At 44.0% G+C, this 16,734-nt stretch overlaps 3 protein-coding genes across 5 annotated transcripts; 2 read left to right on the top strand and 1 right to left on the bottom strand.

The window, feature by feature from the left end:
• The first annotated feature begins 31 nt into the window (after nucleotides 1-31).
• On the top strand, nucleotides 32-3,341 carry PRAS40 (Proline-rich Akt substrate 40 kDa). 2 transcript variants are annotated; one of them, XM_081993173.1, is made up of 5 exons: nucleotides 32-211; nucleotides 265-374; nucleotides 2,133-2,303; nucleotides 2,395-2,503; nucleotides 2,553-3,341. In XM_081993173.1, the coding sequence occupies exons 2-5, from the start codon at nucleotides 273-275 to the stop codon at nucleotides 3,152-3,154; spliced, it is 984 nt and encodes a 327-aa protein (XP_081849299.1). In that variant the 5' UTR covers nucleotides 32-211; nucleotides 265-272; the 3' UTR covers nucleotides 3,155-3,341. The 2 variants fall into 2 exon arrangements, with proteins under 2 accessions (XP_081849299.1, XP_081849300.1); XM_081993174.1 differs by lacking the exon at nucleotides 32-211 and having other exon boundaries at nucleotides 218-374.
• Nucleotides 3,342-5,150: 1,809 nt separating this feature from the next.
• On the top strand, nucleotides 5,151-7,918 carry LOC145738357 (succinyl-CoA:glutarate CoA-transferase). 2 transcript variants are annotated; one of them, XM_081993172.1, is made up of 3 exons: nucleotides 5,151-5,303; nucleotides 5,597-6,346; nucleotides 7,203-7,918. In XM_081993172.1, the coding sequence occupies exons 2-3, from the start codon at nucleotides 5,734-5,736 to the stop codon at nucleotides 7,871-7,873; spliced, it is 1,284 nt and encodes a 427-aa protein (XP_081849298.1). In that variant the 5' UTR covers nucleotides 5,151-5,303; nucleotides 5,597-5,733; the 3' UTR covers nucleotides 7,874-7,918. The 2 variants fall into 2 exon arrangements, with proteins under 2 accessions (XP_081849298.1, XP_081849297.1); XM_081993171.1 differs by lacking the exon at nucleotides 5,151-5,303 and having other exon boundaries at nucleotides 5,509-6,346.
• Nucleotides 7,919-8,845: 927 nt separating this feature from the next.
• LOC145738360 (circadian clock-controlled protein daywake-like) lies at nucleotides 8,846-14,958 on the bottom strand. Its single transcript, XM_081993176.1, has 2 exons — nucleotides 14,769-14,958; nucleotides 8,846-9,270 (listed from the first exon to the last, which is right to left on the bottom strand). Exons 1-2 carry the CDS (start codon nucleotides 14,941-14,943, stop codon nucleotides 8,861-8,863), a joined length of 585 nt encoding a protein of 194 aa, XP_081849302.1. The 5' UTR covers nucleotides 14,944-14,958; the 3' UTR covers nucleotides 8,846-8,860.
• Nucleotides 14,959-16,734: the final 1,776 nt, after the last annotated feature.

The raw sequence follows: 16,734 nt of genomic DNA, 5'->3' as shown, positions 1-16,734 counted from the left end.
GCAAAACGTCAACCCCGGTTGACATCCGTCAGTCTGGGAAACGTCAAACGTTTGTTGTTGTTTTCGTTGTTACTTTTTATTATTATTAATCCAGGGGGGCAGAAAAACGTTGTTGTTGTTGTTGTTTAGTGGGTTTTTTTTTAAGGATTGAACGCGTTTCGTCCTGTTCAAAAGCGCGAGCAATTCCTTTACGTGCGTGCATCAAAGTTAGGTTAGTGCTTGCCTTTTCGCTCTCTCCAGCGAAACTCTGATCGTTTTCCACAGGTTTCGACATGTTTACGTGCCATTGTCTTAACGTGGCCTTGGAGGCCGACCTTAGCCAGGAACCGGAGCCTTTGGACGCTTCCGAGGAACAGTTTGACGGACTCTTGGGGGTGAGTCGATTCCGACCGTTTCAGTTTCATCCCCTAACCTACAAATCCAGTTTGTGTGCTTGAATTGCTCGGTTTCGTTGTGTCAGAAGCTTCTAAGAGTTATTTAAGCCTGCGACACGTCTTTCAAATGTGATTTAAGTCACTTGAATTTGCCCGAAGCCGCTGGAAGACATTTTGCATTGCCAGAAGCTTCTAAAACCTACTTGGGTTTGCCAGAGGCCTGTGGGAGACATTTTTAAGTGCCAGAAGCCTCTGAAACGTTATTTAAGTTATTTGAAACTCCCAGAAGCCTCTGGAGGACATTTTGAAGGGCCAGAAGTATCTGAAAGACATTTTGGATTGTCAAAAACGTTTAAAACCTACTTGAGCTTGCCAGAGGCCTCTGGGAGACATTTTGAAGTGCCAGAAGCCTCTGAACGGCATTTAAGTCATTTGAAACTGCCAGAGGCCTCTGGGAGACATTTTGGATTGCCAGAAGCCTCTGGAAGACATTTTGGATTCACGGAAGCTTCTAAAACCTTCGTGGGCTTGCCAGAGGCCTCTGGGAGACATTTTGGATTGCCAGAAGCCTCTGGAATATCATTTAAATCATTTGAAACTGCCAGAGGCCTCTGGGAGACATTTTGGATTGCCAGAAGCCTCTGAAATGTCATTTAAGTCATTTGAAACTGCCAGAGGCCTCTGGGAGACATTTTGGATTGCCAGAAGCCTCTGAAATGTCATTTAAGTCATTTGAAACTGCCAGAGGCCTCTGGGAGACATTTTGGATTGCCAGAAGCCTCTGAAATGTCATTTAAGTCATTTGAAACTGCCAGAGGCCTCTGGGAGACATTTTGGATTGCCAGAAGCCTCTGAAATGTCATTTAAGTCATTTGAAACTGCCAGAGGCCTCTGGGAGACATTTTGGATTGCCAGAAGCCTCTGAAATGTCATTTAAGTCATTTGAAACTGCCAGAGGCCTCTGGGAGACATTTTGAAGGGGCCAGAAGCCTCTGAAATGTCATTTAAATCATTTGAAACTGCCAGAGGCCTCTGGGAAACATTTTGGATTGCCAGAAGCCTCTGAAACGTCATTTAAGTCATTTGAAACTGCCAGAGGCCTCTGGGAAACATTTTGGAGTGCCAGAAGCCTCTGAAATGTCATTTAAGTCATTTGAAACTGCCAGAGGCCTCTGGGAGACATTTTGGATTGCCAGAAGCCTCTGAAATGTCATTTAAGTCATTTGAAACTGCCAGAGGCCTCTGGGAGACATTTTGGATTGCCAGAAGCCTCTGAAATGTCATTTAAGTCATTTGAAACTGCCAGAGGCCTCTGGGAGACATTTTGGATTGCCAGAAGCCTCTGAAATGTCATTTAAGTCATTTGAAACTGCCAGAGGCCTCTGGGAGACATTTTGGATTGCCAGAAGCCTCTGAAATGTCATTTAAGTCATTTGAAACTGCCAGAGGCCTCTGGGAAACATTTTGGAGTGCCAGAAGCCTCTGGAAGACATTTTGGATTCACGGAAGCTTCTAAAACCTTCGTGGGCTTGCCAGAGGCCTCTGGGAGACATTTTGGATTGCCAGAAGCCTCTGAAAGACATTTTGAAGTGCCAGAAGCCTCTGAAACGTCATTTAAGTAATCTAAAACTCCCAGAGGGCTCTGGAGGACATTTTGGGCTGTCAGAAGCGTCACTTGAAACTGCTAGAAGCGTCTGGCAAACGTTTTGACAGTGACAGCGGCAAAATGACAGTTTTGACAGGTCGTTCTTTTTCCAGGAACAATGGAAGATGGGCAAAGTGCGCTCGGTGACGCGCACGCATCCGAGTTTGACGCGGCACGCGCAAATGGGCCAGTGGCGCGTCGAGCGTTGCCTAAACTGCGGCCAGTGCACGCACGCGCTCAATCCGAGCAGGCCGGGACGCGCCTTGCTCAACGCCAAACTGTTGGTAATGATTTGACGTTTGAGTTTTTCAATTTTTTCCCAAAAAAAATCGAGTTTGAACTCGTTTTTGCGCTAAAACAAAATTCGTTTGCCAGGACGAGCGAGCGGCCAACGATCTGAAATCGAGCGATCTGGTGTCGGCCATTTTCCACGTCGTAATCAATCCGAACGGCGTTGACGTTGACACCTGTCATCCGGTCGACAGTGAGTCGTTTTATTTTTTTTTGACAGCCGTCAAAATGTCACTTTACAGATTGGTACGGCAACGTGGCGGGGGCGGTCCACGACCTGAACGGGGTGGCGAGTTGTTATATAGCGAGGCAACAGGCGCGAATCGAGGAGGAAATTCGCCAATTCAGCGAACAACAATACGAACAACTGAACAATTTAAAGGAGAAGGCCATGAAGGAACGCGAAACGCTGGTGCGCAACGCGATCAAAGAGAGCCTCGACTTGGACCCGCCCACTCCCGAATCGCCCCACGCCGCTCCGCGAACGGTGACGTCGCACGACCACGACGACGTCATGCTAATGTTTCCCTTCGAGGAGTTTGATCAACCGAAATCTGCGACGTCGGATAGCGAGGACGACGATGACGTAATCGCGGATGGGAAGGAAGGAGGCGTGGCGATACCGCATCAGCGGCAACAGTCGTGCGGCGTTGCCAAGTCGTGTCCGGTCGACATACCGAATTACGTGCCGCGCAAATCGACGCGAGCGGCGGTCGCGCCCGACGCTCGAGGAAACGCGGCACAATTTGACATCGCCGCCAATATTCGGGCGTTGGCCAAGAGCGTGCACGGTGACGCCATCTTTGGGGAACTGCCCCGGCCCAAGTTTAGCACGCAGATCTGATTGCGATTAGAACTGTCGAGTGCCATTTTTTTTTTCTCAACTAAAATTAGTTATTCGTTTCCAAATTTAGAGGGCGCCACAGCCGTGCGTATAAGTGATATATAATAATGTATAAATAATTAATGAAAAACGTACAATTTTTACAGTGTTTATAATATTTTAATGATAATAAAGAGCGATCAGTTAATTTTCCCCATCACTTTGAGGAGAAAAAATACACTTTCCTTGCGGTAGAGTTTCGGTCACGTGAGGGTTTCAAACTGTACAGGCGTTCAGGTCACGTGACCTTAAATGACGTTTCAGAAGCTTCTGCCACTTCAAAATGTCCTCCAGAGGCCTCTGGCAAGCCCAAGAAGGTTTTAAACGTTTCTGGCAATCCAAAATGTCTTTCAGAGGCTTCTGGCAGTTTCAAAGGACTTAAATGACGTTTTAGGGGCTTCTGGCACTTCAAAATGTCCTCCAGAGGCTTCTGGCAGTTTCAAATGACTTAAATGACGTTTCAGAGGCTTCTGGCAATCCAAAATGTCTCCCAGAAGCCTCTGGCAAGGTCAAATAGGTTTTAAACGTTTCTGGCAATCGAAAATGTCTCCCAGAGGCCTCTGGCAGTTTCAAATGACTTAAATGACGTTTTAGGGGCTTCTGGCACTTCAAAATGTCCTCCAGAGGCCTCTGGCAGTCTTAAATGACGTTTCAGAGGCTTCTGGCACTTCAAAATGTCCTCCAGAGGCCTCTGGCAAGCCCAAGAAGGTTTTAAACGTTTCTGGCAATCGAAAATGTCTCCCAGAGGCCTCTGGCAGTTTCAAATGACTTAAATGACGTTTTAGGGGCTTCTGGCACTTCAAAATGTCCTCCAGAGGCCTCTGGCAGTTTCAAATGACTTAAATGACGTTTCAGAGGCTTCTGGCAATCCAAAATGTCTCCCAGAAGCCTCTGGCAAGGTCAAATAGGTTTTAAACGTTTCTGACAATCCAAAATGTCTCCCAGAGGCCTCTGGCAAGGTCAAGTAGGTTTTAAACGTTTCTGGCAATTCAAAATGTCTTTCAGAGGCCTCTGGCAGTTTCAAATCACTTAAATGACATTTCAGAAGCTTCTGGCCCTTCAAAATGTCCTCTAGAGGCCTCTGGCAGTCTTAAATGACGTTTCAGAGGCTTCTGGCACTTCAAAATGTCCTCCAGAGGCCTCTGGCAGTCTTAAATGACGTTTCAGAGGCTTCTGGCACTTCAAAATGTCCTCCAGAGGCCTCTGGCAGTTTTAGATTACTTAAATGACGTTTCAGAGGCTTCTGGCAATCCAAAATGTCTCCCAGAGGCCTCTGGCAAGGTCAAGTAGGTTTTAAACGTTTCTGGCAATTCAAAATGTCTTCCAGAGGCCTCTGGCAGTTTCAAATCACTTAAATGACATTTCAGAAGCTTCTGGCCCTTCAAAATGTCCTCCAGAGGCCTCTGGCAGTCTCAAATGACGTTTCAGAGGCTTCTGGCACTTCAAAATGTCCTCCAGAGGCCTCTGGCAGTCTTAAATGACGTTTCAGAGGCTTCTGGCAATCCAAAATGTCTCCCAGAAGCCTCTGGCAAGGTTAAATAGGTTTTAAACGTTTCTGGCAATCCAAAATGTCTTCCAGAGGCTTCTGGCAGTCTCAAATGACGTTTCAGATACTTCTGGCCCTTCAAAATGTCCTCCAGAGACCTCTGGCAGTCTCAAATGACTTAAATGACGTTTCAGAGGCTTCTGGCAATCCAAAATGTCTCCCAGTAGCCTCTGGTAAGATCAAATAGGTTTTAAACGTTTCTGGCAATCGAAAATGTCTTCCAGAGGCCTCTGGCAGTTTTAAATCACTTAAATGACATTTCAGAGGCTTCTGACACTTCAAAATGTCCTTCAGAGGCAGGGTTTCAAACTGTAAAGGCGTTCATGTCACGTGACACTTTTTGAACTACTGGAGTAGGCGCAGAAATGCCAGACGACAGAAACGTCAAATCAATGCGTTGACGTTTGGACGTAAACAAACAAAAAAAAAGTAAATAATCGCGTTAATCTGGTTAATTGCAGTGGAATCGGTGATGTTAACGTGAAACAATGACGGAATCGGCAACACCCGGAACCTACCACCTCCACAGGCACTCTGGTGCAAACAGAAGGCGCCGACAAACAGGTAACCTCACTTTGACCCCTAAAATGCTTAAAAAGCCTTGCCTGGCCGTGAAAACCGCTCAAAAAAGCGATCAGATAATTTTCCATCCTTTAACACGAAAAAAATACACTTTCCTCCGGGTAAAGTTTATATCACGTGACATTTTTTGAACTACTCGAGTAGGTGCAGAAATGCCAGACGACAGAAACGTCAAAACTGTCAAATCAGACTGCGTTGACGTTTGGACGTAAACAAACCCAGAGTCAGTGTCAAAAAAAAAGTGTAAATAATCGCGTTAATCTGGTTAATTGCAGTGGAATCTGTGAAGATAACGTGAAACAATGACGGAATCGGCCCCTTCCCCCCAACACCCCGAACCAACCACCTCCACAGTCACTTTGGTGCAAACACAAGGTGCCGACGAACAGGTAACCTCACTTTTACCCCAAAAATGCTTAGTTTAACCCTTAAAAAGCCTTGCGTGGCCTTAAAAGCAGCGAAAACCGCTCAAAACCCACCAAATTTCATCCAAAAACCCTTCAGCACAGCCCCCTTAGAGGGTATTCGCGTATTAGACCTAACTCGTATAGTAGCGGGGCCGTTTTGCACCCAAATCCTGGGCGATTTAGGGGCGGACGTGATAAAAATCGAAAAACCTTCAGGAGGGGACGAGGCGCGCGCCTGGGGGCCCCCTTTTATCCCCACCACCGCTCAGTCCTGCTATTTTGTCGCTTTCAATCGCAACAAACGCAGTCTTTGCCTCAATTTACGCTCGTCCAAGGGCCAGGCGTTGTTGACCGCCCTGGCCGTTCGGGCCGACGTTTTGGTGGAAAATTTCATTCCCGGCAAGCTGGATTCCTTGAATTTGGGTTATAAACAGTTGGCCCCCAAAGCTCCCCGATTGGTTTACTGTTCGATTAGCGGATTTGGGCCCCACGGACCCTACAAAACCCGCCCCGGTTACGATGCGATTGCTGGCTCGATCGGCGGACTGTTGCACATTACCGGCCCCAGGGGGGGCGAGCCCTGCAAACCCGGAGTGGCCCTGATCGATATTGCTACAGGTGAGCCCCCTAAATTAACCGAAAAAGTCACAGTACAGTCATTCAAATTCTGACAGATGATTGTGACATTTGATGACAGTTGACACATTCTGTCACATTTTCTAATCAAACTTTTGCGTGTGCCTGTCAAAATGACAGTTGACACATTCTGTGACATTTTTTAAATTAAACTTTTGCGTGTGCCTGTCAAACTGACAGTTGACACATTTTGACATTTTGTGCCTGTTAAACTGACAGTTGACACATTCTGTGACATTTTTTAAATTAAACTTTTGCTTGTGTCTGTCAAACTGACAGTTGACACATTCTGTGACATTTTTTTAATTAAACTTTTGCTTGTGTCTGTCAAACTAACGGTTGACACATTTTGACATTTTGTGCCTGTCAAACTGACAGTTGACACATTCTGTGACATTTTTTAAATTAAACTTTTGCTTGTGTCTGTCAAAATGACAGTTGACACATTCTGTGACATTTTTTAAATTAAACTTTTGCGTGTGCCTGTCAAACTGACAGTTGACACATTTTGACATTTTGTGCCTGTTAAACTGACAGTTGACACATTCTGTGACATTTTTTAAATTAAACTTTTGCTTGTGTCTGTCAAACTGACAGTTGACACATTCTGTGACATTTTTTTAATTAAACTTTTGCTTGTGTCTGTCAAACTAACGGTTGACACATTTTGACATTTTGTGCCTGTCAAACTGACAGTTGACACATTCTGTGACATTTTTTAAATTAAACTTTTGCTTGTGTCTGTCAAACTGACAGTTGACACATTTTGACATTTTTTTAATTAAACTTTTGCGTGTGCCTGTCAAACTGACAGTTGTGACGTTGATTGTTTTGACAGGTTTGTACGCGCACGGAGCCATCATGGCCGCGTTGATAAAGCGGGCGCGCACCGGGCGCGGTCAAAAAATCGACTGTGACCTGTTATCCACCCAAATGGCCGCCCTGACCAATATCGGTTCGAATTTTCTGAATGGGGCGCAGGAGGCCACCCGTTGGGGTACCGCCCACCCGAGCATCGTTCCCTACCAAGCGTTCCAAACAAAAGACGGCCACTTTACGGTGGGAACGGGTTCGGACCGGCAATACGCCCAGTTGTGTTCCGTACTGAACCGGCCAGATTTGGGCGGAGCTCGTTTCGCCACCAACCGCCTCAGGGTGGCCAATCGCGACGAGCTAATCGCCATTCTGGGTGGCATTTTTGTGGAACGGACCAACGCCGAATGGGCGGCACTGTTTGGCGCGTGTTCCTTCCCGAACGGACCGGTCAACGATTTGCGCGCCGCTTTTAACCACCCGCAAGTCCGGCATCGCGGTCTGGTCCAAACGGTTGACCACCCAACGGGCGGCACCGTAAAAATGGTCGGGCCGCCCGTCTTGTACAGCGAGGGTGGCAACGAGGTGAGGACGGCGCCACCCACTTTGGGCCAGCACACCAACGAGGTTCTCGCCGAGTTTGGCCTCACTGAAGCCGAAATCGAGGAATTGCGACGCGATGACGTCATTGCCTGACGTCACAATCCTAACCTAACCTGTTAAATAAAGAGAGTTATCGCACTTGTTTTTTAACTCGGATCCCTGAAGTGACGCTGATTTCAAATCCGCAGTCGGAATTCACGTATCTCATAACCTGATCAAATTAATCGTTAAAATGTGAAATTTCAAGTGTAACTCTGCCAGTTTTTGAGATATCGAAAAACCAATTACACCAACGTGTTTTCTGGACAAAATTAGCATAAAAGGAATTTGAGATGACGTTTCTAGCGTTACGAATAAGAAAGTTGCCGTTTTCGGTTTGGCAACGTTGCACAAACTGTATTTCTGTTATTTTTTTACTTGGACCCCTCGAGTGACCACTCGTTTTCGACTAATTCGGGGTCGCTGATTTCAAATCCGCAGTCAGAATTCACGTATCTCTTAACTTGATCAAATTAATTGTTAAAATGTGAAATTTCAAGTGTAACTCTGCCAGTTTTTGAGATATCGAAAAACCAATTACACCAACGTGTTTTCTGGACAAAATTAGCATAGAAGGAATTTGAGATGACGTTTCTAGCGTTACGAATAAGAAAGTTGCCGTTTTCGGTTTGGCAACGTCGCGCAAACTGTAACTTTGTTATTTTTTTACTTGGACCCCTCGAGTGACCCCTCGTTTTCGACTAATTTGGGGTCGCTGATTCCAAATCCGCAGTCGGAATCCACGTATCTCATAACCTGGTCAAATGAATCGTTAAAATGTGAAATTTCCAGTGTAACTCTGCCAGTTTTTGAGATATCGAAAAACCGATTATACCAACGTGTTTTCTGGACAAAATTAGCATAAAAGGAATTTGAGATGACGTTTCTAGCGTTACGAATAAGAAAGTTGCCGTTTTCGGTTTGGCAACGTCGCGCAAACTAACTTTGTTATTTTTTTACTTGGACCCCTCGAGTGACCACTCGTTTTCGACTAATTCGGGGTCGCTGATTCCAAATCCGCAGTCGGAATCCACGTAACTTTTACCCAGCTCGGGTGAATGAAAAAATGAATGGAAAAAACTTACTAATGTTGCCGTCGGCCGGTCCGGAACCGTCCAAATTAAAAAACAGCACCCGTCCGAAAATCGCATAGTTGGCCTTGATTCTGATGTGCGGAAACGACAAATCGAACTCGATTCGATTCGTCGGCAAATCGACGTCGAATCGACTGATTTCGAACTTGTCGGCGTCGTAAATTTCGACATTTTGAAATTTGGCTATGAAACCGGCGCCTGCGTCGATACCGACCTCGGGCAGCACCAGCGGATCCATTTTCGGCAGTCGAAACTCGGGTATTCCATTTTTCAGGTGCGGTTTCACCGTCTGGATGGCCTTGAGCAGACATTTTTCAAATTGCGTGTCGTTTTGATGGCATTTCTCGATGTACGCAGCTGCAAGGAAAAAAAACCGGTTTAATTAGCTCAATTTCACTGTTTTTCGCTTGATGGTACTCGTTTTCGACTAATTCGGGGTCAGGGAATCCATTCCAGCTGTCAGATTTGACATATCTGTCACCCAGTTCGAGAAAGTTCCAAAAAATGGGATGTCTGGAGCAGTTAGGAAAAAATGAACGATTCCATCGGATTCCCCATCCTCGATTTAGTAGAAAACGAGTCCAAACTCGATTTTTTTTTTAAAAATCAAAATGGCGTCGCTGTGCGCCATTTGCAATTTCTGCCATTTTGAAACGAGTTAGCCCCGGGTTCATGGTACTCGTTTTCGACTAATTTGGGGACGGGGAATCCATTCCAGCTGTCAGATTTGACATATCTGTCATCCAGTTCGAGAAAGTTACAAAAAATGGGATGTCTGGAGCAGTTAGGAAAAAATGAACGATTCCATCGGATTCCCCATCCTCGATTTAGTAGAAAACGAGTACAAACTTGATTTTTTACGAAAATGTCAAAATGACGTTTGTGGAGGCCATTTGCAATTTCTGCCATTTTGGTTCGAAATAGCATAGGGTTCATGGTACTCGTTTTCGACTAATTCGGGGTCAGGGAATCCATTCCAGCTGTCAGATTTGACATATCTGTCACCCAGTTCGAGAAAGTTACAAAAAATGGGATGTCTGGAGCAGTTAGGAAAAAATGAACGATTCCATCGGATTCCCCATCCTCGATTTAGTAGAAAACGAGTCCAAACTCGATTTTTTTTTTTTAAATCAAAATGGCGTCACTGTGCGCCATTTGCAATTTCCGCCATTTTGAAACGAGTTAGCCCCGGGTTCATGGTACTCGTTTTCGACTAATTCGGGGTCAGGGAATCCATTCCAGCTGTCAGATTTGACATATCTGTCACCCAGTTCGAGAAAGTTACAAAAAATGGGATGTCTGGAGCAGTTAGGAAAAAATGAACGATTCCATCGGATTCCCCATCCTCGATTTAGTAGAAAACGAGTCCAAACTCGATTTTTTTTTTTTTAAATCAAAATGGCGTCACTGTGCGCCATTTGCAATTTCCGCCATTTTGAAACGAGTTAGCCCCGGGTTCATGGTACTCGTTTTCGACTAATTCGGGGTCAGGGAATCCATTCCAGCTGTCAGATTTGACATATCTGTCACCCAGTTCGAGAAAGTTACAAAAAATGGGATGTCTGGAGCAGTTAGGAAAAAATGAACGATTCCATCGGATTCCCCATCCTCGATTTAGTAGAAAACGAGTCCAAACTCGATTTTTTTTTTTTAAATCAAAATGGCGTCACTGTGCGCCATTTGCAATTTCCGCCATTTTGAAACGAGTTAGCCCCGGGTTTATGGTACTCGTTTTCGACTAATTCGGGGTCAGGGAATCCATTCCAGCTGTCAGATTTGACATATCTGTCACCCAGTTCGAGAAAGTTACAAAAAATGGGATGTCTGGAGAAGTTAGGAAAAAATGAACGATTCCATCGGATTCCCCATCCTCGATTTAGTAGAAAACGAGTACAAACTTGATTTTTTACGAAAATGTCAAAATGACGTTTGTGGAGGCCATTTGCAATTTCTGCCATTTTGGATCGAAATAGCATAGGGTTGATGGTACTCGTTTTCGACTAATTCGGGGTCAGGGAATCCATTCCAGCTGTCAGATTTGACATATCTGTCACCCAGTTCGAGAAAGTTACAAAAAATGGGATGTCTGGAGCAGTTAGGAAAAAATGAACGATTCCATCGGATTCCCCATCCTCGATTTAGTAGAAAACGAGTCCAAACTCGATTTTTTTTTTTTAAATCAAAATGGCGTCACTGTGCGCCATTTGCAATTTCCGCCATTTTGAAACGAGTTAGCCCCGGGTTTATGGTACTCGTTTTCGACTAATTCGGGGTCAGGGAATCCATTCCAGCTGTCAGATTTGACATATCTGTCACCCAGTTCGAGAAAGTTCCAAAAAATGGGATGTCTGGAGAAGTTAGGAAAAAATGAACGATTCCATCGGATTCCCCATCCTCGATTTAGTAGAAAACGAGTACAAACTTGATTTTTTACGAAAATGTCAAAATGACGTTTGTGGAGGCCATTTGCAATTTCTGCCATTTTGTATCGAAATAGCATAGGGTTGATGGTACTCGTTTTCGACTAATTCGGGGTCAGGGAATCCATTCCAGCTGTCAGATTTGACATATCTGTCACCCAGTTCGAGAAAGTTACAAAAAATGGGATGTCTGGAGCAGTTAGGAAAAAATGAACGATTCCATCGGATTCCCCATCCTCGATTTAGTAGAAAACGAGTCCAAACTCGATTTTTTTTTTAAAAATCAAAATGGCGTCGCTGTGCGCCATTTGCAATTTCTGTCATTTTGAAACGAGTTAGCCCCGGGTTCATGGTACTCGTTTTCGACTAATTCGGGGTCAGGGAATCCATTCCAGCTGTCAGATTTGACATATCTGTCACCCAGTTCGAGAAAGTTCCAAAAAATAGGATGTCTGGAGCAGTTAGGAAAAAATGAACGATTCCATCGAATTCCCCATCCTCGATTTAGTAGAAAACGAGTCCAAACTCGATTTTTTTTTTAAAAATCAAAATGGCGTCGCTGTGCGCCATTTGCAATTTCTGTCATTTTGAAACGAGTTAGCCCCGGGTTCATGGTACTCGTTTTCGACTAATTCGGGGTCAGGGAATCCATTCCAGCTGTCAGATTTGACATATCTGTCACCCAGTTCGAGAAAGTTACCAAAAATGAGATGTCTGGAGCAGTTAGGAAAAAATGAACGATTCCATCGAATTCCCCATCCTCGATTTAGTAGAAAACGAGTCCAAACTCGATTTTTTTTTTTTAAATCAAAATGGCGTCGCTGTGCGCCATTTGCAATTTCTGTCATTTTGAAACGAGTTAGCCCCAGGTTTATGGTACTCGTTTTCGACTAATTCGTGGTCAAGGAATCCATTTCTGCAGTCAGTTTGTCCGTATGTGTTACTCAGTTCGAGAAACTTAACTTTTTGTAAAAATCTGGATTTGGGGGAGAGTTACGCAAAAATGAACGTCACCACTGAATTCCCCATCCTCGATTTAGTAGAAAACGAGTACAAACTTGATTTTTTACGAAAATGTCAAAATGACGTTTGTGGAGGCCATTTGCAATTTCTGCCATTTTGGTTCGAAATAGCATAGGGTTGATGGTACTCGTTTTCGACTAATTTGGGGACGGGGAATCCATTCCAGCTGTCAGATTTGACATATCTGTCACCCAGTTCGAGAAAGTTACAAAAAATGGGATGTCTGGAGCAGTTAGGAAAAAATGAACGATTCCATCGGATTCCCCATCCCCGATTTAGTAGAAAAAGAGTACAAACTTGATTTTTTACGAAAATGTCAAAATGACGTTTGTGGAGGCCATTTGCAATTTCTGCCATTTTGGATCGAAATAGCATAGGGTTGATGGTACTCGTTTTCGACTAATTTGGGGTCAGGGAATCCATTCCAGCTGTCAGATTTGACATATCTGTCACCCAGTTCGAGAAAGTTACCAAAAATGAGATGTCTGGAGCAGTTAGGAAAAAATGAACTATTCCATCGGATTCCCCATCCTCGATTTAGTAGAAAACGAGTCCAAATTCGATTTTTTTTTTTAAAATCAAAATGGCGTCGCTGTGCGCCATTTGCAATTTCCGCCATTTTGAAACGAGTTAGCCCCGGGTTTATGGTACTCGTTTTCGACTAATTCGTGGTCAAGGAATCCATTTCTGCAGTCAGTTTGTCCGTATGTGTTACTCAGTTCGAGAAACTTAACTTTTTGTAAAAATCTGGATTTGGGGGAGAGTTACGCAAAAATGAACGTCACCACTGAATTCCCCATCCTCGATTTAGTAGAAAACGAGTACAAACTTGATTTTTTACGAAAATGTCAAAATGACGTTTGTGGAGGCCATTTGCAATTTCTGCCATTTTGGTTCGAAATAGCATAGGGTTGATGGTACTCGTTTTCGACTAATTCGGGGTCAGGGAATCCATTCCAGCTGTCAGATTTGACATATCTGTCACCCAGTTCGAGAAAGTTACCAAAAATAAGATGTCTGGAGAAGTTAGGAAAAAATGAACGATTCCATCGGATTCCCCATCCCCGATTTAGTAGAAAACGAGTACAAACTTGATTTTTTACGAAAATGTCAAAATGACGTTTGTGGAGGCCATTTGCAATTTCTGCCATTTTGGTTCGAAATAGCATAGGGTTGATGGTACTCGTTTTCGACTAATTTGGGGTCAGGGAATCCATTCCAGCTGTCAGATTTGACATATCTGTCACCCAGTTCGAGAAAGTTCCAAAAAATGAGATGTCTGGAGCAGTTAGGAAAAAATGAACGATTCCATCGGATTCCCCATCCTCGATTTAGTAGAAAACGAGTACAAACTTGATTTTTTACGAAAATGTCAAAATGACGTTTGTGGAGGCCATTTGCAATTTCTGCCATTTTGGATCGAAATAGCATAGGGTTGATGATACTCGTTTTCGACTAATTTGGGGTCAGGGAATCCATTCCAGCTGTCAGATTTGACATATCTGTCACCCAGTTTGAGAAAGTTACAAAAAATGGGATGTCTGGAGCAGTTAGGAAAAAATGAACGATTCCATCGGATTCCCCATCCTCGATTTAGTAGAAAACGAGTCCAAACTCGATTTTTTTTTTAAAAATCAAAATGGCGTCACTGTGCGCCATTTGCAATTTCTGCCATTTTGAAACGAGTTAGCCCCGGGTTTATGGTACTCGTTTTCGACTAATTCGGGGTCAGGGAATCCATTCCAGCTGTCAGATTTGACATATCTGTCACCCAGTTTGAGAAACCTGCTTTTAACCTCAAAAAACGAGCGTTTTTCAACAACCAAACCACGCCACTGGTACCACCATTATATTTACCAACCAAATTTGTATAGTACGATGGTGGTAAATATTAGTGTAGCAAACTGGTGCGACATCCGCATATTTATTACGAATTTTATCGTTCCGGGAAGGTTTAAGCGGTAATTATGGTACCATAAAGGTGTGAAATTAATTTGATTTTCCCATTAAACTATTAAACGAACAACGTGCGATAACTCGGAAACGGTTAAAGTTAGCCACTAAAGCCGTAGAAGCTGTTTTGTTCAAAATTCAATTCCGAACAAAAAAGGTCTCTGACGTCATTCGCGTAACTAGTCACGTGACCGAGTTACGGACCTTGGAAGTCACTTACTGAGTACAGTACATCACTTGGCTCACTCTACATAAGTTTGAGGCCCAATAACTCGGAAACGGTTAAAGTTAGCCACTAAAGCCGTAGAAGCTGTTTGGTTCAGAATCGAATTCCGAACAAAAAAGGTCTCCGACGTCATTCGCGTAACTGGTCACGTGACCGAGTTACGATCCGTCAAAGTGTCACACTTCCATCGCGGACAGTGTTGCCGCTAAAAAGCAATTTAACGGGTTACTTACGGAATTTTTTCGCCCTGGCACCGTGGCAACCGGTGAAAACACTCGCGCAAACTGTCAAACTGACAAATGTCAAAAACATTTTTTTTTTCAAAATGGCGGACAACCAAACCGATCGCTTTGGTCGTTGGTTGACTAGTGACAGTTGCGCGGGTAAATTGCGCTTAACGCGCGCCATTTTTTAAGGTTAGGGGGAGTTGTTGCACCGTTAACGTTATTTCCGCGAAAAAACGCAATTTCACCGCAAAATTTGCCCTCAAAATAACGAAAAACCACTTGAACAGCGCGAAAACCATCAAAACATTATTTAGTATGCACCAGGCGTCACGTGATTGGTAATCTAACACGAATCGGTCGTTTTCAGGGCTAATTTTGACGAAATTTACGTTATGCAGGGTGACCCAAAAATAAGTTGTTTTTTCAGTTTTTTTCCTGTCAAGAAATGGAAAAAACCTAATTTTTAACCTTAAATTCGTTTGAAAACTCGTCCTGAGTGAGAAGTACGTGAATTCTGACTGCACAGGTCGATTCCCCGTCCCCGAATTAGTCGAAAACGAGTACCATCAAGCCTGGGTTATTTCGATTCAAAATGGCGGAAATTACAAAATGGCTTCCACAGCCGCCATTTTGATTTTTTTCGAAAAAATCGAGTTTGTACTCGTTTTCTACTAAATCGGGTACGGGGAATCCGATGATGCCGTTCATTTTTTCCTAACTCCTCCCGACATCCCATTTTTTGGAAATTTCTCGAACTGGGAGAGAGTTGGAGTGAAACTGACTTCAGATATAGATTTCCCATCCCCGAATTAGTCGAAAACGAGTACCATCAATCCTAGGCTGTCTCAATCCAAAATGGCGGAAATTACAAAATGGCTCCCACAGCCGCCATTTTGATTTTTTTTCAAAAAAATCGAGTTTATACTCGTTTTCTACTAAATCGACGTCGGGGAATCCGATGGTGCTGTTAATTTTTTCCTAACTCCTCCCAACGTCCCATTTTTTGGAACTTTCTCGAACTGGGTGAGACTTGGAGTGAAACCGACTTCAGATATGGATTCCCCATCCCCGAATTAGTCGAAAACGAGTACCATCAATCCTTGGCTGTCTCAATCCAAAATGGCGGAAATTACAAAATGGCTCCCACAGCGGCCATTTTGATTTTTTTCAAAAAAATCGAGTTTGTACTCGTTTTCTACTAAATCGGGGACGGGGAATATGATGGTGACGTTCATTTTTTTTTAACTCCTCCCGACATCCCATTTTTTCGAACTTTCTCGAACTGGGTGAGAGTTGGAGTGAAACCGACTTCAGATATGGATTCCCCATCCCCGAATTAGTCGAAAACGAGTACCATCAAGCCTGGGTTATATCGATTCAAAATGGCGGAAATTACAAAATGGCTTCCACAGCCGCCATTTTGATTTTTTTCGAAAAAATCGAGTTTGTACTCGTTTTCTACTAAATCGGGGACGGGGAATCCGATGGTGCCGTTAATTTTTTTCTAACTCCTCCCGACATCCCATTTTTTGGAACTTTCTCGAACTGGGTGAGAGTTGGAGTGAAACCGACTTCAGATATGGATTCCCCGTCCCCGAATTAGTCGAAAACGAGTACCATCAATCCTAGGCTGTCTCAATCCAAAATGGCGGAAATTACAAATGGCTCCCACAGCCGCCATTTTGATTTTTTTCAAAAAAATCGAGTTTGTACTCGTTTTCTACTAAATCGGGGACGGGGAATCCGATGATGCCGTTCATTTTTTCCTAACTCCTCCCGACATCCCATTTTTTGAAACTTTCTCGAACTGGGTGAGAGTTGGAGTGAAACCGACTTCAGATATGGATTCCCCGTCCCCAAATTAGTCGAAAACGAGTACCATCAATCCTAGGCTGTCTCAATCCAAAATGGCGGAAATTACAAAATGGCTTCCACAGCCGCCATTTTGATTTTTTTCAAAAAAATCGAGTTT

The sequence above is a fragment of the Ips typographus genome, linkage group LG15 (assembly GCF_016097725.1).
Source record: "Ips typographus isolate SLU linkage group LG15, UJ_Ityp_2.0, whole genome shotgun sequence".
NCBI lineage: Eukaryota > Metazoa > Arthropoda > Insecta > Coleoptera > Curculionidae > Ips > Ips typographus.
This window is presented reverse-complemented; position numbering and strand designations above follow the sequence as displayed.